Below are 25,497 nucleotides of genomic sequence, written 5' to 3'. Positions count from 1 at the left end.
AGACTAATAAAAATGTTCTTTCTACCCAGCTGCTTCTGTGGCTGAGGAGAATGCAATGAATGCCCCAGAGGGGGAACCTGCAGAACGTATGAGCCACTTCATGCATTAGCGCTTTGTACTTTCCTGGCTCCATGATGACAGGCTCTTCAGTCAGCCTTTGAACATAACTATTTTAAAAGGGAGGAGACATATTTGGCTTTATTCATGCTTGGATGACCTTTAATACAATTTCTACATAATTTTGCATTTACTTCCATGGAAACCACCATTTTCATGACAGAGGGAATGGAAATGATTGCAGTCCGTCTGTTAGTTGGTACGGCATTTGTGTCCAGACCAGCAGACTTCAAAAGGTGTTTGATGCGAACTGAGACGTTTTGTACGGAGGTGTAACAATTCATGGAGAATAAACTTGAATAACGTGGGTTTTGCTTCAAAACCAAGCAGTTTCTTTAGATTGAGCTTTGTGAATAAAGCCAAAATAGTTCCCATATTCCCGATAACATGAGAAATATTTCAAGGATACCACGTTATTCTGTTATTTTTCTTACATCGCCAAAGTTTCTCCAAGATTTTCAAGACAGGGTTAAAGTTCTGAGATGGGGAAATAAAGCACATGAATAAGCAAACTGCAGGAGAAACACAAGGTGATTCTTGGCACTTGAAATGAATTGACAGAGAGGAAAGACAGAAATGGCTGAAAAAGGAAGTAAAAGCAGTGGAGGGATGGAGCTGAGAGGGGAGGAGGGCCTGCAGGGCGTGCTGGAGGAAGGATCCAGAACAGAGATTGATGAGCGATGGAAACAAGGTGACTTTACTGTGTAGTGGGGAGGCGGAGGAACCTGGGGAGGACGACAAAGTGTAGGCGAAGTGGAAGCACAAGCACCACATGAAAAGAGGGAGATTGGTGGGTGGAGCACCAAATGAGCCCAGAAATGATCAAGCAACAAGGAAGACAGCAGATCCTCTGATCTTTAACACGGAACATTGAAAATGCAGTATTTAATAGGTAATACAAGAAATAAATGATCTTGTCTCGGCTTACAGATTTCAACAGAGTCAATAAAAACATCTCTAAACAGACATGCATTAAAATTATAAATATGACTATAAAAGGTGGTTAGCCATCAAGTTAATGAGGTTGGATTTATTCATTTTGGGAAAAAAAAACAACATTCCTGATATCAGTGACTCGAAAGCAACACTGGAACGAGCAACGACTACTGCGAGCTGGAGAATAGTTTGCTGATATGATTTAATGTAAATATCCTTATGCAGCACAAAAACTGTGTTATGAAATCACTCAAATTGTTGGAAGTATATCTTCTTGAACTGAAAACAGCAATTAAGTTTTAAAAAGCTCTGAAAGGTCCTGGTTTACTAAGATCCTGCATAAACTGTGAGCTAATATCCTGTTGGTTTGCACATGATTTATGGGGGATCAATAAAAAAATAACAACATAAGAAACATCACACAGAAGCCAATATATTCTAGTGAGATTAGACCATTTAGAACAATTTATAAACAGTATCATTTACATGTCCATTCATTTTAATTTGCCACAGAGTGATTTGATGGAGCCCTGAGCCGCAAACACTTGAAATGTGATACTAAACTATTTGAAGATGGTACATCACAGTTTTGTGTCTCTTTCGTAACATTAAAAAAATACAAATACTTGTTCACAGATGAATTAGTCTTTTTTAATTCCAAAGTCACCAGATCCATAAAGCTCTCTTTGTTTCAGAAACTGTATAAAAGTGTTTGATGGGGCTTTTGGACGCTCAATTTGATGGTTCAACTCATTATCTTCATCGCTCAAATTTTCCTGAAAGTGCTTTAAAGTAATATAATTTGCGCAGCATTATCCAACTCCAGCTTAAGCAGGTTGCGTCTAAGGCAGATCTCTTGAGCAAACTGTTGTCTCCCCGATAATTGTTGGTATCATTGAAACAAAGGCTCTCATCCAATCCCGCTTGTCAGGCCTCAGAAATACTTAGCCACCGGAATCATTAGCAAGAGTGTTGTTTGCTTACGCATAATTGCCATAAATCATTGTCAGCTTGGTGTCAGCGCAGAAACCATTATCATGTCAATTGTTGTAAGCATCCAAAATTGGGTGTTTGAGAGGATATAATTACAAAAATAGAAGAAACAATTAAAAGAGAGCGATAGCAAAGAACAATTTCTGGTATGAGTGCACGTGTAGTAGTCTGTCCATATGTGTGTGTGTGTGTGTGTGTGTGTGTGTGTGTGTGTGTGTGTGAAAGACAGAGAGAGAGAGAGAGAGAGAGAGAGAGAGAGAGAGAAGTATTTGAAGGTGACTATGAATTACCGGCTGGCAAAAGTGACTAATTAGAGCAGCAATTATACAGCCGCTCCCGGCAGGGACTGAGAGTCAACAGCCAAATGACCTCTCCACAAGCTCATAATGGGCCTAACACAAACACACACACACACACACACACACACACACACACACACACACACACACACACACACACACACACACACACACGGAAAATAAAAGGGGAGTGCATGACCATAGCAGAAGAATGACAACACTGACCCTACTGGATTTATAGAAAATCTCACAAAAGTTAAATAAATAAATAAATAAAGCAAAATTGCTCTAAGACAATGGATGTATGTATGGATGGATGGAGGCTATGGCACTTGAGGCACAAAAAAAAAAAAAGGTATTCCAAAGGACAATGATCTCCACTGCATTTGTAAACTGTACCTAAATAATTATCTCCCTCCTGGTTTATTACTGCAAAACAATCAGACAATCAGATAACCAATGGAATTGTGTTAGATGTAGCTGATCCCTAGTAGGTCCATACTTTCCAAAAATTCTGTTTGGAAGAAAAAAAAAAACTTATCAGATATAATTTTCTGGATTATATTAAAATAATTATATAATCTGGCACCACAACTGGATATCGTCAACAGTGAGTCTTGTTGGGACTGAGTAGGACAAACTCTGCTGCAGCTCACATTCAGTTCATTATTTTGTCCACAAATTTATATTCTAAGTCAGTAAGAGAGCCATATTTTTATTTCCAAAAAAGAGGACACTTGGCCCAGCTTTCAAGTACACAAATTACAGTCAAGATTTGCTAAAATATGCCTTATACTTTTATAGCATTGGAAGTGTGCTTGCTCCATGTGGATAGAAAACTCAGCTAAAAATAAGTGACAACAGACAGGAGTTGAGATAGTTTTCTCAGAGGCTACTCAACATATCCATTCGGACCTGAAGAAGCAGGACCTGCACTCAGTTCAGGGTGTTCAGGTCACAGTTCGGTGGAGGACGCTTGCGGTGCTGTCGCTGTATAAATGTGTAAATCACCTCCAAACTGATCTTTGGCTCCAGGAGATTTTCTGGTGTATTGGTCTGTTGATGTCTCGTCTTTCTTTTGGGGTAAAAAAAACAAAACTATTGGATTTGAGGGAAATCAGATCATGTTTTCATTTTGGAGGGTAAGTGAGGTAATCCATACCTGATGGTTTGCTGTGCCATATTTAAGACAAGATAACATATAAATATCTACATAGAAACACACAATATTGCATGGATTTTATGCACCACGGCACTGACAGTTATTGTTGGTTGTTCAGTAGCTTGATGGATGTCGAGAGGAAAGAGTTTTTACAGCGGTTCAGGCTGGTTTACCATTGTGCTAAAAATAGCTTCAACAAGAATTCATTAAATCAGGTTCTTTTCTTTTCTTTTTTCCAATTGCATCTCAATATTTGCAATATCCTGTACTGAAGTCTAACATGATGTCACAAACCGGTGAAGGTCCATCGCCACCTGATACCATGTGATTCCCTGCAGATTCAGCTCTAGCAGGGCCTCATGCACGGACAATGATGCAGCTAAATTCAAGCTGAATTTATTTTTGTCTTTACTAAGATTATTAAACTCATTTTATGCTCTTACAAGCTTATCTATTATGACTGGCAGTAATAAGAGCTCCCTTGATATGGCTTACTATTAGCGAAACTGACTGCATCTTTGGAGGTTTCCACCAACAAACTGCTTTGAAATATTTCTGCTTATCGTTCCTCCAGCAGTGAAATGAAATCTCCACCCTGGCGCCGTTGCTCCCTTCACACTGATTTACTGTGAACAAAGATTTTACAAGTGTGAAACAACATGAACTGAAGATTGTTTGCCTCAGCTGCTAATCTCTTATCAACGGTGTCAAAATGGTACTAGTGTCTTGAAATAAGCCTCATTTGCTGTGGTTCTTCCTTTCCTGGTGATCACACAGAGCAGGCACATTCACAAACACTTAGATTTGAACGCCATGGAGGATGCGCTTGTATCAGTGTTGCGAATAAGAGTCATTCCTGTGTGGTTGGACTGTTTGCTCCTCTAAGATGTCTTGAAGCATCCGATTCTTTCTCTGCAGGATGTAATGGACATATTTATTCGCAGCGGTTCCTGGAAAATGACTTTAATTGAGCTGATTCAAAAAGCTTTTAAAATGATGGAAGAACGAAAACCCTTGCGTTTTATTCGTCTCTCTCATGTACCTTGGGAAATTAAGCCACTTTATTGCACTGTTGTAATGCAGCCATGGAGCAACACAAAGTGCATTTTGTTACATCAGTACAGATTAAAAATTAAATACTTAATTTTGCCTGCTTGTGCTGCCGTATCCAGGGCCTTAATTAATATTGTGGAAAGCCAAGTCTGTACACAGAAAGCTCAGCATCTCTGACAGCACTTGGTTTTCTCTTCAAGCACAGGTTTTTCTGACATTTAAAGAGCTTAGGAGAAAAGGCTTTGCTTCATCTTGCATTTTTAGAATTCATGCGACGACCTTATAGCAAGTTTCAAGATCTGTGAATCTGGGTGGCTGCACCAGATTTATAGTATTTTGTTTTCTTCAACTTGTTGAGCTCACCCGTCTTAAACTTTTGAATGTTATCACCCATTAAGGGAACATTGTTGCTTGGAAAAAATGAGTTGATTTCTTTCAGCGTGCATGTTACAATATTACTATGACCACTAGAGGGCGTGTAAACAGGGACTCATTCTTAGGACGACTTGCATTCTCATGGGATGAGAACATAATTCAGTCAGTCAGCCAAGGACTGACTGACTGACTGAACTTGTCTTTTAGGGACATTTGCAGAAAACCCTGATGAGTGTGATGAGGTTATGAATTCTCTGTCCTCGCTTTGTCCAAGGTGGGGTCAAGGAAGCTGGCTGTGGGCGTGACAGGGTACCTTTGGCCAGAAACTGCATGATAAACACACTCTCAAACAAACAATGTAGAACCAGCACTTTTTAAATGAATTTTGTCCATTTTGTGGGAGGAAAACAGAAAATATGGCGCAAATAAAAAAAAAAATCACTGAGGGAAAGTATCGAAGAACCAAATCCAGATATGTAATGTAATAAAATACTGAGATGTAAAAGCATCACTAAACAATACAGCACCCAGTCACAGCGGTCTGTACACCTGCTGCTGCTTCTGCAATGCTAATATTACCACCACATTGAGTAGGCTTCGGTCACGTGACTAAAGGAACAAAAGGCTCAGGTTGTGTCACAGAACGTCACTTTGAAAACCTGACGGGGTTTGACGGAATGCCAACGCGTAGGTGTTCAGTGGAAGAGACACTTGCATGCACGTATAGGCCGTGCTGACAGTTTGAGCAGATTCCAAACTGACTCAGAAATGCTTGTCAGGTTTCATTTTTAGAAATAACCTTCAGAGGTGCTCTTCATGGAGTATCTCACACTTATAATCTATGAAAAGAAAAAGAAGTCTTAATTCCGTCTGGAACACAAGAGAGGGAACAAAGAAGGCAGGAGTAACGAGCTGTCAGGTGGAAATGAGAAAAAGTAGTGAAATGAAGTCTTCGGCAGAAAGGCATCTTCAAAAATACACATACAATGTGTTTGTGAGAGTGCGTGTCTGTGTGTGTGTGTCTGTGTGTGTGTGTGTGTGTGTGTGTGTGTGTGTGTGTATAAGAAGAAGAAGACAACGATGAAGAAGAATTAAAACTTGTAAGTAAGACAGGCAGCCACAATCTCTTCCCATTTGTGTTTGGAGTTAAACTTCTTTTTCCATTGTGTTGCTTTTCATCTGAATATCCATCTGCAGTTCAAAAAAAAAAAAAAAAAAAAAGAGGAGAAAATCCCTCCTCGAAGATCTGAAAATTAATTTCTGAACTTGACAGATAAAAACATCACTTTTGTTAAGGCTGACTGAAGGACATAATGAATAGGAGGCATGTAAAACCAAGGCATATGACAGGATCAATACACTTATAGGCCAATTCAACAGGCAATCAGCTTAATCAGTCAATCAGTCTGAGAAAAGAGGAAAAAAGCTGGACTTGAAATTATCATGAGTGGTAGTGTGAGTGTTACAAAAGAAAAAAAAATGTTGATCTACTGGTATTTTCACACGTAACCATCTCAGTGGATTGCAGAGAATGGTCAGAAAAAGAGAAAACCTCCAGTGAGGAAAATGAGTTCTATAGGTTAAAATACCGGAGGTAGAGAGATCATCTTTGAATGCACAACATGTGCACTGTTGAAGCTGATGGTCTCCAGAAGCAGACGGACCTCCTGAGAACAGTAAAATAGGGCTACAGTTCACACAGTCTCAACAAAACTCGACGACAGAAGATTGAAGAAATATTGCCTGGTTTGATGAGTCTCCATTTCTGCACAAAACATAAAAAAGCATGGATCCACCCCACCTTTTTATCAACAGTTTCGGACGGTGTAATGGTGTGGGAGAGATTTTCTTGGAACATTTGGATCCACTTATTGTCACTCCAGCATCATTTAAATGCCAAAGCCTTGCCTGAGTATTGTTGCTGACCGTTTCCATCCCTTTCATGAACACGGTGTACCATCTTCTGACGAATAAGTGTCTCAAAGTTCAGATCATCTCAAACTGACTTCTTCAACGTGATAAGTATTTCATTGTACTGCAATGGCCTCCATGGTCACAAGATGTCAGTTCAACAGGAGAACCAACACATCTGGCACAACAGCTGTACAAGCGTTTTAATCTTTGCCACCAAGTTTTGTGACACTTGTGCTGTCAAAAGAGAAATCGACTCTTTATTCACAATTTGTCCCTAACAAAGTGGTTGATCAGTTTATTTTTTGAAGTTATTTAGGGAACTTTCTGACCATTGTTGTTAACTCCTTGAAAATTACATCCATTAAAAGTCAGTCAGCACAGATATCATTTTCTTCTGAGAAGTTTTTTTTTTTTTTTTTTTTTTGCTGCTTAAAAAGAGACACTCACACAGACTTGCACACAAATCACATTTCCAGTGCTAGTTTTGGAAGCACTTTGGTCCAAATGTGATTGTGTGTGTGTGTGTGTGTGTGTGTGTGTGTGTGTGTGTGTGTGTGTGTGTGTGTGTGTGTGTGTGTGTGTGTGTGTGTGTGTGTTTTGGGGGGATCCAAAAGGTCCCTAAAGCACTCTTCTTTGGGTCTGTTAGCAAACAAAGAAGATTCAGTTGCAGAAGCTGGAATTACCTGATTTCACCTCAGCAGAAAACGCAGAGCGCTGAAATGTGAGAGCCTGACGCATCCCGCTTCAGCTGCCTTTTAGGAAACATTAATTGTGCAGAATGGATGTGAGTCTTCTTCCATCAGAGGTACAATGTGTACGAGACAATAAAGTAAACATAACATATTTACTCCCTGTTTCATCATGATTGCTTGATTTTCTTTGGTCTGGCTGCTATGCAAATGGCCCTAAACACTTAAGCTTGTTGCTACAGGACTTAAATCCAAATGGGACAGAGAGCCTCTGATCTGAGTTTGGATTAAGACCAGACAGAAGCACATACAGTCTAAAATTGGCACCGGGAGGGCCTCGGCTGTTTGTACAGTATGTGCCGAGGTGTGAAGGGGGGATTTATATGAAGGGAGAGCTCAGGCGTCCAGACACTGAGGGGTGTGAGCCTGTGGGATATATTTGATTTAATCTTACCTCTGGGCGACATGTAGAGCAAAACCATCAAAGTCAACCAACACATTGGGTTCACTGATGGCCGGGAAGGACAAATCCCATTAAGCTTGTAATATGATGTCCGTATTCAGGCACAGGAAAAAAAAAAAAAAATAGATTCACACTATCCGAGAAACATGGATATATCTGACCCAACAAACGTTGGACGATCTCTTCAACAGTCTATTAACATGTAGATTACGTACAAAAAGACAGAAGATGTTTTAATTTTAATGATATTTACGATATTTCAAAAAGTTCTAATTATGAATATGTAGGAATAGAAGCAAGCAAAGAAGCCGCTACTTGCAACCCTGCAACACATGAAAACTTAAATCAGACGATTTAGATGAGGAAAAAAAAAACCCAGAGCAGACTGAGGTGATTCAGACTGATCATTGGGAGTCAGAGGTGTTCACGTTCTGTTTGCTTCAGTTTCCTCCCACAGTCTGAAAATGTTATTTAGCTGATTTCCAGACTCTAAATTGGATCTTGTGTGATTGTGTTTCCTTGTGTTGGTCTGGTGACCTGCCCATGAACCCACATTGAATGGAGGAGGTATGGATATGTAGTTGTTTTTTTTAACCTCTTTTCAATTGAAATAGGTTGTGCAGTTGTGTCTGAGGACAGTCTAGGATGCGAAGAATGGTTTTTGATGTATCAGAGTCTGAAGAGGGAACTAAAAAGATAACTAAAGGTTATGTGAACATGTGAAGAAAATGAGGTGCTAGTCTGGTAGTTATTCCTCTCTTTTGACCCCTGAATAGTTACCGACGCCAAGAGGAGGCCACCACCACTGGATCTCTGTCTTCTAAGGGTTTCACCGTCACCCTAGTGATTTTTTTTCCTTTTTTTTTCCATTGTTGCCCAGCTCGCTCATGTAGAATTGTTGGTTTTTCTCTGTAAAAGTACAGAGAAATGACTGTGTTGTGTTATATACATAAAGCTGAACTGAATTGAATTGTGAAAGTACCGAGTGATAATTATTTTTAGCTGGCATTTTATTAATAAATGTCCCATTCACAGGACAGTGTTTCAACTAAAAAAAAACATCTCTTTGAATACAATTCCAAGTGTACTTGAAACAGACAGAAGCACTACAAATGATGTAGTTTTCAAGTTGGCCGCCAGCGGGTGCTTTGTTTGCTTTTGCTAAGAAACTACACACCAGTGAGCAGAGAACAATGAGCTGAAAACCTTAACAATGGCGACACAGACATTGGTATAGTTCCATACTTGAAGTTCCCATAATAAGAGAGACATATTAATTGTACAAATTAGGCCTGGAAAAGAGGAGCATATCAAACTCTCCGTGGATGAATATCTACTCATTTCTGCACAGCATTTGATTGCATAGTTATTGCAGATCATTTACATTTCAGGATGTTAACAAAAAACTTACCTTCAATAGTGGTACACTTGCTTTTTGCATGACTATATTTTGCACAATCGTTTCGATTACAATTCTCGTGACACAGCACTACATTGCCATTGCAATTAAGAATAATAATGCACTACAATCGCCAAATCATATGTATTTATTCATTTATGTAAATGAATGTGGGTCTTATACATGTGCATACACACTTGTCACATTCTGATTCTTCCTCATGTTTTTGTGAGTCATATTGGGTGGGATTTCTTCAATCACCCCGCTGTGTGGTAATATCACTGCAAGAAAAAAACAAAAAAACAAGATGTCGGCAGGCAACAGCAAGTCCAGGCCTGATGGTCTGTAGGAAGTAAAAGTACTGATTTCCCGTAAGGCCTGGATTCATTATTATTGCATGCATGATGCTGGATTTGTTGTGTTGCATCAGTCTGGCCGACACAGTGAGTCACCATCTCCTGGAGTGACTTGTTGGACACTTTATATCTGTAGATGCTACTTTAAATACAGCTTTAGATGCTGCAATACGGGAGAAAGCTGTGACTGACTGTGAGGGAAAGTGGACGTCTTCGTGGGAGAGAAGCATCACATAAGAGAGATAAAGGGAATGAGTGGAAATTATCTGACAAGCAAGGTGGAAACAAAAACATGGTTTTTTTTTTTTTTTCTTCTGGTTCAGACTATGGAGTGCAAAACCAAGCATTGGTGAGACTTGCCCAAGACATTTAGCAGGATGGTGAAAGGAAACCGACCGCAGGACGGGGTGAGGAGATGGCGCCATCTCACCTGCTGCCACACCTCATCCATCACACGCCTCCTCTTGATTATCCAAACCCTGACAGCGCGTACACCGCCGACACTCCTACACCAAATTTACCAACCCTCCACCAGGCTCACTTATTCTTCTGCCTCTCTGTCCTTATCTCTTCTTCAATTCATCTCTTTTCCAGCAAGCCCCTTCCAGTAACGCACTTAAGGTCAGGGTGGGATGTGCACAATAAATCTTTCGCAGCAGATTCTGACAGCAGCCCTCGATCCAGGAAGTGCTTTAAGCCAGTCGGAGGCAAGCGCTGCACTGCACATAAACTTTGGCTCTTAAAAAACTATTTGGGTAGGCAGAAAGTAGGGGTGGAGAGCCGGGAAGGGGTTATTTGCCGAGAAAGTAAGACAAATTGGAGAGAAATAACAAAGAAAGGGAGAAGGAGGAAAGGGCGAAGGGTAAGGTGAGAGATTTGGCGCAGGAGGAGTGGAATCAGCGAACCCAGGTTGTCCGGATTAATATGATGAATGGCAAAGAACAGCAGCTTTTACGGCACTATTATTTTCTTTTATTTGGCGTGTGTACTCCTTTCAACCACAAAAAGATAACAAAGGTCTCCAATTTTCTCAGACGCTTACACACAAACCCAGAAACTCACATCCTGGGGGCGTAAAAATTTGGAATCAACAGTTACCAAGCAGCCACAAATCTAACATGGATGGATGGATGGATGGATGGATGGATGGATGGATGGATGGATGGATGGATGGGGTCGCAGATGAATAAGATTTGAAATACAGCTAAAAGAAAAACAAGAAGAAGAACAAATTCCTTTAATAAATCTTTCATTTGAACAAGAGGTGATGTGTGATATGAAACAGGAGTAGTAAGAGGTGAGAGTGAAAAAAATTAACTTTGTGGTGGAGCAAACAATTATGATTAAACTATGGTATTTTTACATTTGAATATTAAGTTAATGTCTGCACAAATTTTCATTAAGTACATTGTCACATATGTACTTTCTTTTGATGGATCTAAATTAACTTAATGCAATAAGTACTTTAAGTTATTTTTTTCAATCATTTGCAAGTTTTTTCATCCCCTGCGTGGAACACAAAAATACTTCGCAACTTTGTATTGTTTATTTTTGAAGCGTGTCTGAATTTGTCCTGTGGAACAAGACTGAGACCTGAAGTGTTTTTTTTATTTTGTTCAAAGTAGTAGTAAAAGTAAAGTTTAATGTAACCAACAAACAAACAAAAAATGTTGTTAAATCAACAAGTCGAGACTTTCGTCATCAGTTTCTGAGAGTTTCAGGTTCAGAACTGTGACAATGTACTCTGGTATTTGAACATCACAAAAATTGAATTATTATATTTGTATCTCAAATCTCACTCATCTGTGACTCCATCCATCCATCCATCCATCCATCCATCCATCCATCCATCCATCAATATTTTATCTAACTCAGGCTCAGTTCTAACACCTCCTCCTTCACAATGGAAAACAAAATGAAGTAACCTGCATTTTTGGATCCAATATTGAAGGCTGAGCTCTACAGGAGGACTTTGCGTCTAGTTTAAGAATCAAACAAAAAAAAAAAAGGGGGGGGGGGGGGGGGGGGGGGGAACGGACACGGCACCACTCACCCAAATGTCTGCACACAGAAGTTGCATCACCGGGGTAATAAAAGCCATTGCTCCTTCACTCTGCCATTTAGTGGCCTCTCCAGCACCATTTCTTGCTATCCTGGACCTACAGCACTTCCCACTCTCATAAAGGGGAAGCGATATTATCCTGGGACACTGGGATGCGAGGGAAATAAAAATGATGGAAAAGTACACAGAACTGTCTTTCGGAAAGTGTGTTTGTAATAAAGGCTGATTTCATTTGTGAAGCAGACCATGATGGTGGAGGCTGAGCGATGCCTCGGAACAATATGATAATGCCGCCTCTGATGAATGAGTGAGGTCTCACTGAGAGGGTTCCACTGACAAAACCCGCCCGCTCCAATTTCACTCATTAAATTATTACTTGGTATTATTTGGTCTGTTTCTGTATCGTTTTCACCTCTGTCTATCATCCTGTGTGTATGTTGAGAAAACCTGGCAGATAGATTGTGTTGTATTTATTGTTTATTGCCTCTTTCTGCCAGCCGCTCACTGGAATCTGTTTGATTTATTTGCATGAGTCTGTCCCGGCAGGAAGTCATCTGTGACATTTTTCTCCTGTCTCACCATCTTCCCTCTCTTTTCCTATTTTTCTCCTTTGATCTCTGTCCCCTGAGGTGTTCCTCTCGTCCATCTACCCTTTTCAATCCCTTTTATCATTCTTCCCCACCCCGTCTGTCCTGTCTCTACCCTCTCATCTTTCCCGTGGTTTATTGATTTCACTCCATGTCAATAAGATTCTCCACCTGAATACAAACAAGGCCATCTGCATGACTGCCAATCAATATCAAAAATCCAGGAGAGGCGATTCTGTCGTTCCAAAAAAAAAAAAAAAAAAAATGTGTGCCACTTGTGCACAAGGCTGCCAGGACGGAGGGATTTCTGCCACAGAAGAACTGCATGCTCCGATTGATGCAATTTTTTACAGGAGTGGCATGGACAGCAGCGTGGAAAGGCCCGGCTAAGTCTCCCCGCTGGCTCAGGAGGTGCAGCTGGCCAGCAGTCACAGTATTTGTCTGTAAAGCTTTGGAGATCTTAGCCCTGAGCTGGGTAAACAGTGAGATCTTAGCCCTCATCCCTCGAGCAAAGAAGATGGGCAAAAACACAGAAAAAACATCTGCAGGAGATTAATAGCAAGAAAAACCAACTAAAATTGAGTGCACGTTTATGTGAAGAAGCAGGGATGGGATCTGGGGGTCTCAGGTGGACGGACAAAACAAGAATCACAAGGTTGTGAGAGGATGATGCCAAAAGTCTGCATGGTTGTTCCGCACTCCGGATGTGTGTGTGAGTATGTGTGTGTGTGTGTGTCCGTGACGCTCTTTGGAGACGGCTGGTGTAACAGCGCTCTAAATTTAGCGGGCTCTTTACTCCGAGTCATCTATCATTCAACATGACCCCTCCCAGGAGGAGAGAACCGCCGTGTATGTCTGACAGTAAGAAGGAAAAAAAGCAGCACGGATTAGAAACAGAGAAGCGACATGACATTTTTATACCAAACTATTCTTGTAATTCTGGACAAATCAAAACATATTAACTATAAAGAGCAGTAAATTAAAGAAAAAACACCAATTTTGTTAGTAATTATTTGGACTACTATTATTTTGTGATGTTTAACGATAAAGAGGATGGTTGAAGATAGCAGATTTCTCTGTGCATTAGCTTCCTGTAATTGTAAATCATTCGGTTAAATGGCTGGAATTACAGTACGCGTACGACTCCGCTGCTTGTTTCGCTCATCTGTGTGATGCGGTCCTCATTTGCACATTAATTTGATACAAAATGGGAGACAACTGCGCGTGCCGTTATTTCAGCTCGCACTAATGGTCGGCGCTCCTCGTATGGCGGACCCAAGCCTGGGAGAGAATCAGCGTGCTTTCTCTCCCCAGAAAACCTCCATTTGAAATAAGTGAGACAGATGCACATATTCTTATTTAAAAACAATCAAAACATAATTTCATAATCTCATCAGGTACGTTCATCCCTAAATATTCTGTAGTTTACTAACAAGAAGTTTCTGACGACAGCAGTCAACAACATCATGTCAGCAATGTGAAAAAGCCAGACGTCCGCCATTCAAACTGAGCTGTTTGCTTTGACAATAATGGATGAAAATCTTGCTGTGCAAAATGCAAAAACAACAACGATAAAACGTGGTAGAGATACATGTGGTTAAGCCTGAATGTTGATTCTGGATTGTCCATGGGTGTGAACGTGAGTGTATGTGATCAAGTTTGTTTGTCCTGTGATGGACTGACAGCCTGTCCAGAAGCCTGATGTGAGCAGGGACCGGCCCCAGCACCGTGTGATCTAAAGTCGGATAAAAATGGGACAGAAAACGTGCAGATGGTTAGGCTTACAAACCGAAACTTCAGATTAAAAATAACAAGCTAGCGTAACAGCCCTCCTTTAAAATAAAAAAATAAAAAAATAAAATAAATAAAAATAAATAAATAAATAAATAAATAAATAAATAAATAAATAAATAAAAAACTTATTATCAGTATCTGAGTCAGAAACGTTTATTTGCCCTCAGGAAAAATTAGACATCATCAAACTTAATGTCAGACATCGATATCAACATGACAGAGTTATATTAGTAAGACTTTGAAACCGTTTCTACCATCAATTGCTGTTATGACTGGAAGAAAATGCAAGAAAACACTCCTCCTAACTGAAATGGCACAGATTCTGGGAGTCATCTAAACCATCCAAACTGGAGTGTCACACACTGGAAGTTTATGATGAAGGTTTGGGTGTTAAAACATTTCCTTAAGGTTTATTGAAGGTAATGCTGATGTTGAAGCACTTACTAATTAACAGACGTTGTAAGGGATTTCATTCTGTTGGCGGTAAATGTTTGGATATCAAGGAAACCTCACACAAACATGTCCACGGTGCCTTAAAGCTTGTGTCCGGAGTTTCCATTCGTTTCCAACATATGTATCATTTTTTAACAGAGCTTAAATGTGTCAGTCTGGTTCGATACTACAATATAATATTAGCATAAAGCAATATAAAAATGTATTTATGAGCCCCGCCTTCGTCTCATAGACCCCCATGTTATCCGAAAAAGCGCCGGTCAGCTTCAGCCAATAGATTTCGAGCTTCCGCCTTGTCGTGCTGTCAATCAAAGTGTGCACGCAGCCAGAGAGCACGCGCACTCGCCCAGGCAGAGGTGAGTTAGCAACACAGCAGCCCCCGCGCTTACCTCGGATATATCCACTGTCTGCTGAACATCCACCGTAAACAGCTCAACATGTAGGATGCTGTAGGACTCGGAGGCTCTCATTTTCACCCTATGGATAATAGCGTGCACAATTGGTTGCTCATGGAAGCAGAGGGAGGGCGGAACCTTAGACGTTGGATTAAAAAAAAACCTCTCCCTTTCAAAACTCCGGACACGAGCTTTAACACCTCTCTCATATTACCTACATCTCCTGCCTCTGTATTGCTATCAAAAGTACTATAACACTGTAAGTATTGGTGGAAGATGGTTTTAAGACCACAATCTGAAGGTGTTGGTCAACAGAGCAACTGTTTGACAACAGATGCACTGTTTGAATCTCATAGGCAAGTTTCGAAAAACTAATGAGAAAATAATGTATAAAACACCACAAATAAATACCACTGACACACTAAGTGTGACAAGAGTTTGAACCCCTGGGCTGTTGTTCTTGCTTTACCATATGGGGTTAGCTTCAGACAAGAATTACTGTTTACCACTCTTGTAGTTGGGAGGTTAAAGAACTGTAAATAGCAATATATAAATCATCAAATTCCTTTGAAAATTCCCCAGAAACCAAACTACTTTGAAAAATATCATTGCAGGGTTGAGATGACTCTACTTCATTTTTCAATGCTGAGAGCCAAAGTTTTCCATTTATAAGACAATAGATCGTGGAGCCCAGCTGCACAAAAGCCCAAAGCCCTGTCAGCAAGGGTAAAAGGACTGGTTTGCATACAAAAGAACAACATTTACCCATATGATGGGGAATAAATGATAATGCAATTGTATGATTTTCTGCAAACCATGTCCATGTTGTCCGGGTGGATATCACCGGTGAACCAAATATCCCCGTAAGGGTCCAAGTAATCAAGAAGGAGGAAGCAGGTTGGACAAAAAAAAGCAAGATGCAACTTTCAGGGGTTGATTGGAGATAAATCGATTGATATGTCACCCAGTTATCACTTTTATTTTTGTACTGTAAGCGTGAAGTTAGATTACTAAAATTTATACCATCAGTTCTTCCTCCCAAAGTAAACTCCCATCTGATGAGTCCATTTGCCTTGGCTGTTTCGTACATCCCCTCCCACAAGACATAGACTCTGTAATAAGACAAAGGATTCTGTTTCAGCACCATCCGGTGTGTATCAGCTGCTTCCATTTCCTGAAATACTGAAACTTTGAGTTTGGATTACTAAAAATATATTTACAATTTACAACACACATTAACATTAGTGACTTAGATTTCACAAGTACTTTTGTGACTGAGTCACTGGTAAACTTTGTCTTTCATTAAATGGAAAATACTGGAATCACCGGACAGTTTCAGATCATCTGTCCCATCAACGATTCCACTCCTGGACCGCTACTGTTATGTAATCCACCCTCATTATGGATAATCCCTAATAAAACCAATCGTTGCCAATGGCTTCCCCATGTTTTCTCACATGCAGTGAGACACAGGAAACAAATGAGCGCTTTATGCAAATACTCACGCCCCTATTTATGTATTCTCTGAGACACAGTATGAACAACAGAGTTAGAACTGCCACTGATTACATTTTATATTTCCCACAGCTGTCCACCTGTGAAATCATAAAAAGTCCCCCCTGAGTCTTTGTGTGATTGCTTTCTGGAAGACAGAAAGAAGTGTTTTCCATGAGGTAGCCGGAGGTAATGATGTCCTTTCCACATTCAATTTAGAGTCCTGGTGGAAACATCATTTAGATCTCAATTATCTCAGTCGGATTTTCTTGTTCTTTTTGCCAGCTGAAAGGCTCGCGGTGATTTCTCATTGATTTTCTCCTCTTGCCAAAAAACCCTCCACCTTGTCACACGAGGACACAATGCAAGCTTTGTTCTAACTGTAGCAGGAGCACTTCCAGTTGCCTCTCTCCAGAAACGGAACGGAGCAGAAATTATTGGAAAAACATCAACTTGATTTTACCTCTTAGGGTTCAAATAGACCAGAACATCATTCTATTGGAAATCAATACCTCAGAATCATGAAAATGGCGCAATACTAGTTATTTAATTGATATAGCAGGTAGTAGGGCATTGATGTACACTTTGTTTAAATTTACAGGCTGATTCCAGAAATTTGGAAGGATGAAGACTAATTTGCATATGCTGAATTTCAACATGGCTGACAACTGTACAAAAAGTGTCACATACATATTTAACGTTGAACTTTATACCCCAATCATTACAAAAAAATAGCACCAATTGCTTCAATTACTTAGTGGCAGTAGGTTCACAACAAATGCATTTTTGGCGAGCCATTCTGTAATCCTGCACAGTTCAGACACATTTATTACGCTTTTCTTCTCCATTGCTTTGTCTACACGGAGAATAGCTGAAATTTATGCTGCTTACTGCATGAGAAGCTGACCATGTGGGGCACCCAGCCATGTTTTCCTACCTCCGCTGTTTTTAGGGAGGGCGAAAAACAAGTCTCCAGCAGAGTAATGATAATTCAAGCTACAAATGTCTTGCGGTTGCACAGCAAGAATCACTCTGATGTATAGACCTTTCTGGCATTTCCAAGTGTCATATCAACAAGCTCCATCCTCTACATGCACAGCTTTCTGGCAAAATGAGAGGAGAAGAGAGCCAAATAGAGGGAAAACAACCAACTTCTTACATGGAAACATTTCACTTCAATTGTAGGTTTTTCCTTCTCTTGATTTAGCTAAAAATTATCCATTAAAATTGAGTCTGTCAATATAGTTCTCTGTGCACATGTGTGCAATTTCATTACAACAACAGTCTTTTCTATTTCCTGTTGCATTTTCAAGTCTTGAACTGTCTCTCATTTCTTGATATACTGTCATCATATATGTTTGATCTGCAAATGGACAACTAGTATAATAAAGCAACTCCTCAGTGTCATTATTCAGATTTTAATCTAGCATATAATTTCCTGTGTTTACTTCAAGAGAATATATTAATGACGCGAATGCAGAACAACATCAGTTTTATATTGTTTACAGTGTTTAAAGAAAAGGTATTGTGAGCAGTTGGCAGCTCCTCCTTGTGCCTCTAGTTTCAAAAGGAAATACATCATTTTTATGTTCGTTTAGACGAGAAAAGGCAAACACGCTGATGACAATGTAGTTTTCCTGCCTTATTCTATTAGTCGGTGCTGTTGTTTGTTTTTGCAATGAAATCACATTCACATTTTCAAAAAGTTGCGTTTCTAGGGAACCCGAACATAATTGTTATGTAAACGGAGAACACCTCAACTTCTTCACTGCTTTTTTCAAAGAAAAACCACGTGTCACTGCTGGAAAGGCACCAGAAGCTGACATCCCTTATTGAGAAGGAAAATTCTCCGTTAAACTTTCTGTCTGCAGCTTTCTGAGGTACTTTCTACTTGTGCGGTCGACTTCAGTCACATTAGTTTAATCTCCCCAGAAGAATGGTAAATATCTGAGGTTATGCGTTACATGAGTTCCTTCCAGCATACACTCTCCAATTGAATTTTATACACTGGTATAACTCATTCAGCACCGGCTTATGCAGAAAAAAAAACATCTTCGAAGATTGACAGTCTCCTTCTTTGCTACGATTGAATTTAGATCTGCATTTAAAGATTCAGAACCCGTGCAAAAAAAAAAAAAAAAAAAAAAAAAAGGTGCATTCAATGCGAGCTCGACGCAAAGCTTTTCAATGCCGTTCAATGAAAACCTCAGGCCTCATCTCTCAACAATGCCGACACTGACAGCAAAGCTTCGAAATACTGACTCATACTGAACGTAATTTCCCAATATGCACAGAGCCATACCGCCTCAAACTACTGTGTCTGGTAATAACAGATAGTAGACTCTTTTTTTTTCTGCAGGTAAAAAAAAGGAGAAAAAAAAAAAAAAAACAATATCTGCAACCATCTTCCCCTCATCCCAGTCATTATGCAGCCAGTCCACAATGCCTGATTGGATTGTATGAGAAATTAATAGGACTTCTGTGATAAACCAACACAAGGAGAGGAGGAGGAGATTCTTCTGCGGAAGCGTTTCCTGGGTGAGGGGTATTCAGAAGTTCACTTTGTTTAAAAGACATTAGCAGACGAGGGAGGGAACAGCGACAAGGCGAGGGGAGATAGCAACTTAATGAAAGTTTTCTTTCATGCCCCCAAGTTTCAGAGGCAACTATTAACAAGAAGGAGGGAGGTGAATATGGTGGAGAATGCGAGGAGGAGGAGGAGGAACTTTTAAAAAGTACGGGGAGAAAACATGGTATAAAAACCATTATGCCGCCTGTTACGAAGACGTATTGTGGTGCCGGCGCAGGCTATGGAAACTTTCATCACCCAGCGGAAGGGCACGAAATAAATCAAGATGTATTCAGATAGACTATAGAGGATTAAGTGTATTAATGTTTTATTAAACCATGGGGAGAAGAAAGCTGTAAAATCCGTCGTGACGCACCAATCTAAGTAATGTGAAATGTAATTTAAAGCGCTATATGAGCAGGAACGCTTAAAAAAGCAGAGCGGGACATCTTCAAGATTAAGTAAAGCACACTTCATGGCACTATATGTACCTCCAACTAGGGAGCACATCAAAGAGAAAATTACTGTACGTGGAACGACCTGAAGGTGGGCTTGCAGGGAAACTGAAGACGTGCCTCTCTGTCATTTTAAAGACAAGACGAGAGTACGCCTGTAAAGAAAACTCACAGTAAATTCACGCCTCTCGGCCTTTTAGTTTCACCTTCCATCACATTTCCACTTCAGAAATATTCCGGTCACTACGATGGTTGAGTTGTGACTCCGGCAGGTATAATTTCGAGCTGCAGGTGTAATTGTTGTTTTCAGCTCTGGCTCTGAACTCATATGTGGCTGCGGTTAAATGCCCGTTTATGCAGTCGTCACTTCACTGCTGGGCCGTCTGCACGCATAGTACTTATGCGTGTTATCCTGTAATCTCATGTGACGCTGGGATAAAAATCAGTGTCTGGAGCTGCTCTGAGCTACCGGACTAAAGAAATCATAGGTAAATGTGTCATTATGGGAAAAAAAGAAAAAGAAAGTCGGTTGAATTTCTCTCTGAGTTGCTTATATTTCAGTGGCGTTGTGCTCCTTCAGCTGTCAGCCGAACACAGTCAGTTCTGAGGTGTTTTAGCTTTACCGTAGCATCATATTAGAAGATCCAGACAGAATGTTCTGGTGGCTGATTACAAGACACATGACCAGCACAAACGACTTTTAACCCAGAAAATTCAGTGAATGCTTAAAGTTAGTTTCCAGAAAAAAATCCTGAACAACACACATAAGATTCAGACAGACTGAAAAAAAACAGCTTGGCTTCTCTGGTCTTCCATTGATGTTGACTGTAACGCTGTTTAATTAAAAATTATTCAGCCACATTTACATGAAAGAAGTGAAAATGACAAACTTTCGTCTGTTGACACGACGGTAGTGATCGAAGTCACTGAAATGTAACTCCCAGCCTATATTGTTCTGCATGTAAATAGGTCCTAAATTGTTTTTAATCTTCTATTGAATTGAAATTAAATCAATCTGGGAAGATTGATGATGATCTCTGTTTATGCAGCAGCTTACAAACAGGTCTGTAAATACTGTAGTCATGCTACGATACTGTCGTAAAAGCAGTCGCCTCATTAGAGTACTCTCTTTAGTTTATTGCGTTATTCCCTGAGTTATTAAAACCATTAAGTCATCTGCAAAAGCACAACACACATGACCTCAATGTCTTTAGAAGCAGCTGTGGCCCAGAAAGCAGAAGAGAAGAATCTTTGTAACACATTTATCCTTCAGTAAATAAAAGAGAAAAGCGCTGAGTGATGAGCCAAGGATCCTGATGGTGACAGGAGGCAGCGGGGTTTGAGAGAGACGCACATTCATCTTCACAGGGCTGATGATGTTTAAAAAAGTAACACACAGAAAGTGCTGGATGGAAAAAAAAACAGACCGAGTGACTGATAGTCGGCGGGAACTCTTGTGTCTGAATTCCTGCAGCCGATGCCTGGCGCACGCGGCTCGGTCTGTCAGAAGGCTGACGGACGACCCCTTTCATGCTCTCCCCACAATCAAGACCAGCGATCTGTCAGATCAAATTAGCCCGGGGCGCTGCATCTGGACGTCCAGGCTCAGCTGTGCGTCTCTTCCCTCGGATCAAACATCCTTGCCGGGGCGAGCGCGGGGTCCTGCGTGTCGAGGTGACCTGTCTGCCTGCCGAACGGCATCCTTGATCAGCGGACAGCTGCTGCTCTCGACACGCGACTCGTAAACATGCGTGCACGCCGCCCCGCAGCAGCAATTATTTCTGTCCCTGTTTTTCGAAGGGTACAGTGGTGAGAAATGCATGTGTGCATGGAAATGAAGCCTGATCATGTTCTGATCACAGATGGAATGGATACTTTTTTTTTTTTTTTTTTTTTTTTAAGGTTTAGGTTCTAAAAAATTCTACCTTTTTTTAACTATAATCATTCAGTTCTTCCCAACGTCCCACATAAAAGCAATTGACACATTTCAAGTCTCTCTTAAATTCTACAGAGTGTCTTCATACTGTTTACTCTGACAAATCTAATCAAAAACCCAGAGAAGGCAAAGCCCCCGACCCCCTGCGATCTCTCCCACCTCCCAGAAAGGTTCCTGGACCACAACTTGTGAACCATCAAAACATTAAAATGCTAAATCTTCACAGCAATGGCAATTACTCATTCAAGAGCCTCTAAATAAATGAAAATATTACATGGTTATCAAGTGCTATGCAAGTTCATTTTAATTAATTGGGGTTAATTAAAGATCTGTTGTTGTTTTTTTTAATTAGAGAAGGATTTCTACTGTTGCCAGGCACTAATTAGAAATATGTACAAGTCACTGTTGTTGACACACTGAACAGCGGCTGTGTGGAAAGCGTTTTTATGAGCTGTGGCTCTGTCTTGCTAATAAACCTTATGTTACTCCGTCAATAAACCCAAAGTCAGACCAGGAGCCTTCTATTAATAGTGCAAGATACAAACCAACATGGATTAAGCCAAGAAAAAGAATCAAAAAAACCTTCCCAGTGGATGGTTAATGCAGGTTTAATCCGAGCCGCAGGCTTCATATCGCACATAACCCAATTATTAAGTCCACAAAGGTGAGCCGAGCCGTCAGCCCAGTGGACCGGTTTGTCCCTCTTGGTCATATCTGTCCCGACCTCGGTGCCTCACCTGCTCCAGTTTCCAGTGGAACTCGGCCGGCCTGAAGGTGTCCACCTGGGTGAAGTCTCTCCGCAGCAGAAAGACCAGGCGGCAATTATGGACATACAGCGAGTAGTGATGACGGTTCATCTCTGCACAGGAAGGACATGAGAGCAGTAAGAATCAGGGAGCAAATCACCAAAACCTGTCAACTGCAGGAGGGGAAAGACAGAATGACGTCTGGATGACACAAACCACAAAAACCTGGGTCAAGAGAGTAATTTCAGAATCAGGCAGGCATTCTAAGAAATACAATCTGGCATGATGCTGAACCCGAAAGCGTTTACTGTGGATTGGTCTCAAAAATTAAAGCATTCCATGTGATATTTCATTAAAATTAGAATCAAAAGTCTTTTTTTTTCTTTTCTTAATATGCAGTATTCCCTGTAGAAACTACAATTAAGTGTCAAGATGTTTCAAAAGACATTAAAGCTCGTGTCCGGAGTTTTGAAAGAGAGAGGTTTTTTTTAATCCAACGTCTCGAGGTTCCGCCCTCCCTCTGCTCTCATGAGCGACCAAGCCACGCCCCTTTAATTGTGCACGCGAATTATCTGTCGGGTGAAAACGAGAGCCTCCGGGTCCTGCAGCATCCTCCATGTTTAGCTGTTTATGGTAGATGTTCAGCAGACAGTGGATATATCCGCGGTAAGCGGGGCGGCTGCTGCGTAGCTAACTCACCTCTGCCTGGGCGAGCGGCCGTGCTCTCTGGCTGCTCCACACGTTGACTGACAGCACGACAAGGCGGAAGCTCGAAATCTATTTGCTGAAGCTGACCGACGCTTTTTCGGACAACACGGGGGTCTATGAGACGAAGGCAGGGCTCATAAATACATTTTTATATTGCTTTATGCTAATATTATATTGTAGTATCAAACCAGACTGACACATTTGAGCTCTGTTAAAAAATGATACATACATTGGAAACGAACGGAAACTCCGGACACGAGCTTTAACTGAAGAGGCCAAAAAAACACAATGACTGTGAAAGCTGTCTGAACATACCATAAAATAGCTTAGATACTGTTTTCTTTCGTTTCTGTCCAAGTTGAGCATTGATTGCAGTAAGAGTCCAGGGATATTTTGTTCCTATGTTTCACAACATTGTTGCACAGGGTGCACAACACTTTAGTCCTAGAGTGTATTCGATATCAAATATTAGAGTAGTATTTTGAGACTTTTCTGGACACTTTTTACTTGTGGATGACAGTATTTTTCCACCTACAGCTTATGGAGTTATGGTCCGTTTGAAATAATGATGCTCAGTTGGACAAACTATGCAAATAAGGAAAAAAGCTAAGATTACACAATTTTGCAGAGCTGTGTTAAAGGGGAATTAAGCATTCAAATATCAAAACACACTATCATTCTGCTATTGCAGCCATTATATCAAATGCTGTTTCTCTCTCTCCTGCACAGGAAAACAGGTTATACATACTGAGAGTCTGCCTCTCTTTCTCAAAGGATCAATACATTTGTACTTTAACATGAAATGTAATAGAAACTACATTTTTCTAGTACTGTCACCCTTTTTGTCTCACTCAAACTGTTGCTGTAGCCAGATTTGTCATTTCCTGAGCTTCCTCTTCCCCTGCCGGTTGACCACTGACATACAGCGTACACAAATCTAAACTTGATTGGCATCATTGCGTCCGCTCATCTGATTTGTGTTGTTTACCACCCTGATGGGATCACAGCACGATTAGAGGTGCTCTGATCACATCAGATACACCTTGTTGGATGAAGCTCAGCTCTTTTAAGATCAGGTCAGTCCCTGTAACTCAAAAATGTCTGTCCTTGTTCGTGCTGAATATTTGAATGTAACTGTGCAGAAAAATGTACATTTAGCTTTTCCAGTTTGTTCTATTTTGACAGCATGTAGACATTGACCATGGGTACTGACCATGGGTTCTATATATATATATATATATATATATATATATATATATATATATATATATATATATATATATATATATATATATATATATATATTTAAATATATATTTTAGATAAGTTGATAAGTCAACAACAACAGGCTACTTTATCCTACATAATGATTTTTGGATGTTAAAGGCCAACTAAAGCAGTGGTGTCAAACATCTGGTCCAGCTGACGATCTACAGTAAGCTGGCCCAGGGATGATCTTCCATTTTGTTAAAAATACAAAGAAAATCAACATTTTCTTATAGGAGCAACTATTTTTTTGATTTATTTACTGAGGTTGGCTGTTTAGCTAAAGAACAGCAGCCATGAAAAGCCAAACTTCTTTATAACTATTGAAATCACATTCACACACTGTGAGGGTGAAGTATTAAAAACGACTTCATAAATTCTGCCTTAAGAAGCTTTTGGCCTTTTACTAGCATTAACTTGAAATGAAATACTGTTGCAGACAAGAATGAAGATATTTCTAAATATCGAAACATCCCAAACACACATTTGACTCATTTATTGCAATACTTAGAGTTCATAATTCAACAATAGATGCACCACAAACCAATGCACTCCAACCATGCCGATTCTTCTTTGTACGTGTCAACATCTCAATACTTATAAAGACGTATTAAATTATACTTTCCTGCACTTGTGCCTCTTAGCAGTAAAACACAAGGGAAGCATTTAGAGCTGTAGCTGTTTATAGCGTTCTAGACTGTCCTTTTACTGCTCCCGCCCTCTTGAATTTAAATTAGGTTATTGACATATTGTGAGTCTGACACTCCTTGACGAAATTTCCATCGTCAGTGCAATGGATGAACTGTTTGTTTGCTGCTGTGTAAGGACATTTTTAGCAAACACTCAAATCAAACAGTGAACACAGACATGTAGTAGAACAGCCTCATTGTTGATTCTTGTTTTCTTGTGGGTTTTGAGATGGAAAAAACTCACCGGTCTTGTCGGAGTTGCAAAGAAGCGTCTCCTTCTCGGCCCTCAACCCGGGGCTGGGTCCGTGCTTCATCCACGTGGCGATGGTAAACTGGTCTGTCAGATTTTGCGGCACCACCCAGTCTGGGATTTTCGCCGCCTGATGACCGTCAAACCGGAAGATCAAGTCGCTGTCCCTCCCGCTGTCGGACACCAGCGTGGACGTCCAGTTGGTGGCGGCGCTCGGGGCGGGAAGAAGGTCAGTGCTGCCCGATGAGGCACCTGGGGGTTATTGCCATGGAAACAAATAAGCGGTCCGACCGAGAATGTGTCAATAACAATCACGGCAGATAGGCAGCGTATATTG

At 40.5% G+C, this 25,497-nt stretch overlaps 1 protein-coding gene across 1 annotated transcript in view; it reads right to left on the bottom strand.

The window, feature by feature from the left end:
* The window catches only part of LOC115401062 (calsyntenin-2), a 333,679-nt gene that overhangs the window by 47,251 nt on the left and 260,931 nt on the right, over positions 1–25,497 (bottom strand). The window contains exons 7-8 of the mRNA XM_030109215.1: positions 25,155–25,412; positions 22,239–22,360 (exon numbers count right to left, since the gene is read on the bottom strand). Of these exons, the coding sequence (XP_029965075.1) occupies positions 22,239–22,360; positions 25,155–25,412 (380 nt within the window). The remainder of the gene's footprint in view (positions 1–22,238; positions 22,361–25,154; positions 25,413–25,497) is intronic.

This window comes from Salarias fasciatus, chromosome 14 (assembly GCF_902148845.1).
Source record: "Salarias fasciatus chromosome 14, fSalaFa1.1, whole genome shotgun sequence".
NCBI classification, from domain to species: Eukaryota; Metazoa; Chordata; class Actinopteri; order Blenniiformes; family Blenniidae; genus Salarias; species Salarias fasciatus.
This window is presented reverse-complemented; position numbering and strand designations above follow the sequence as displayed.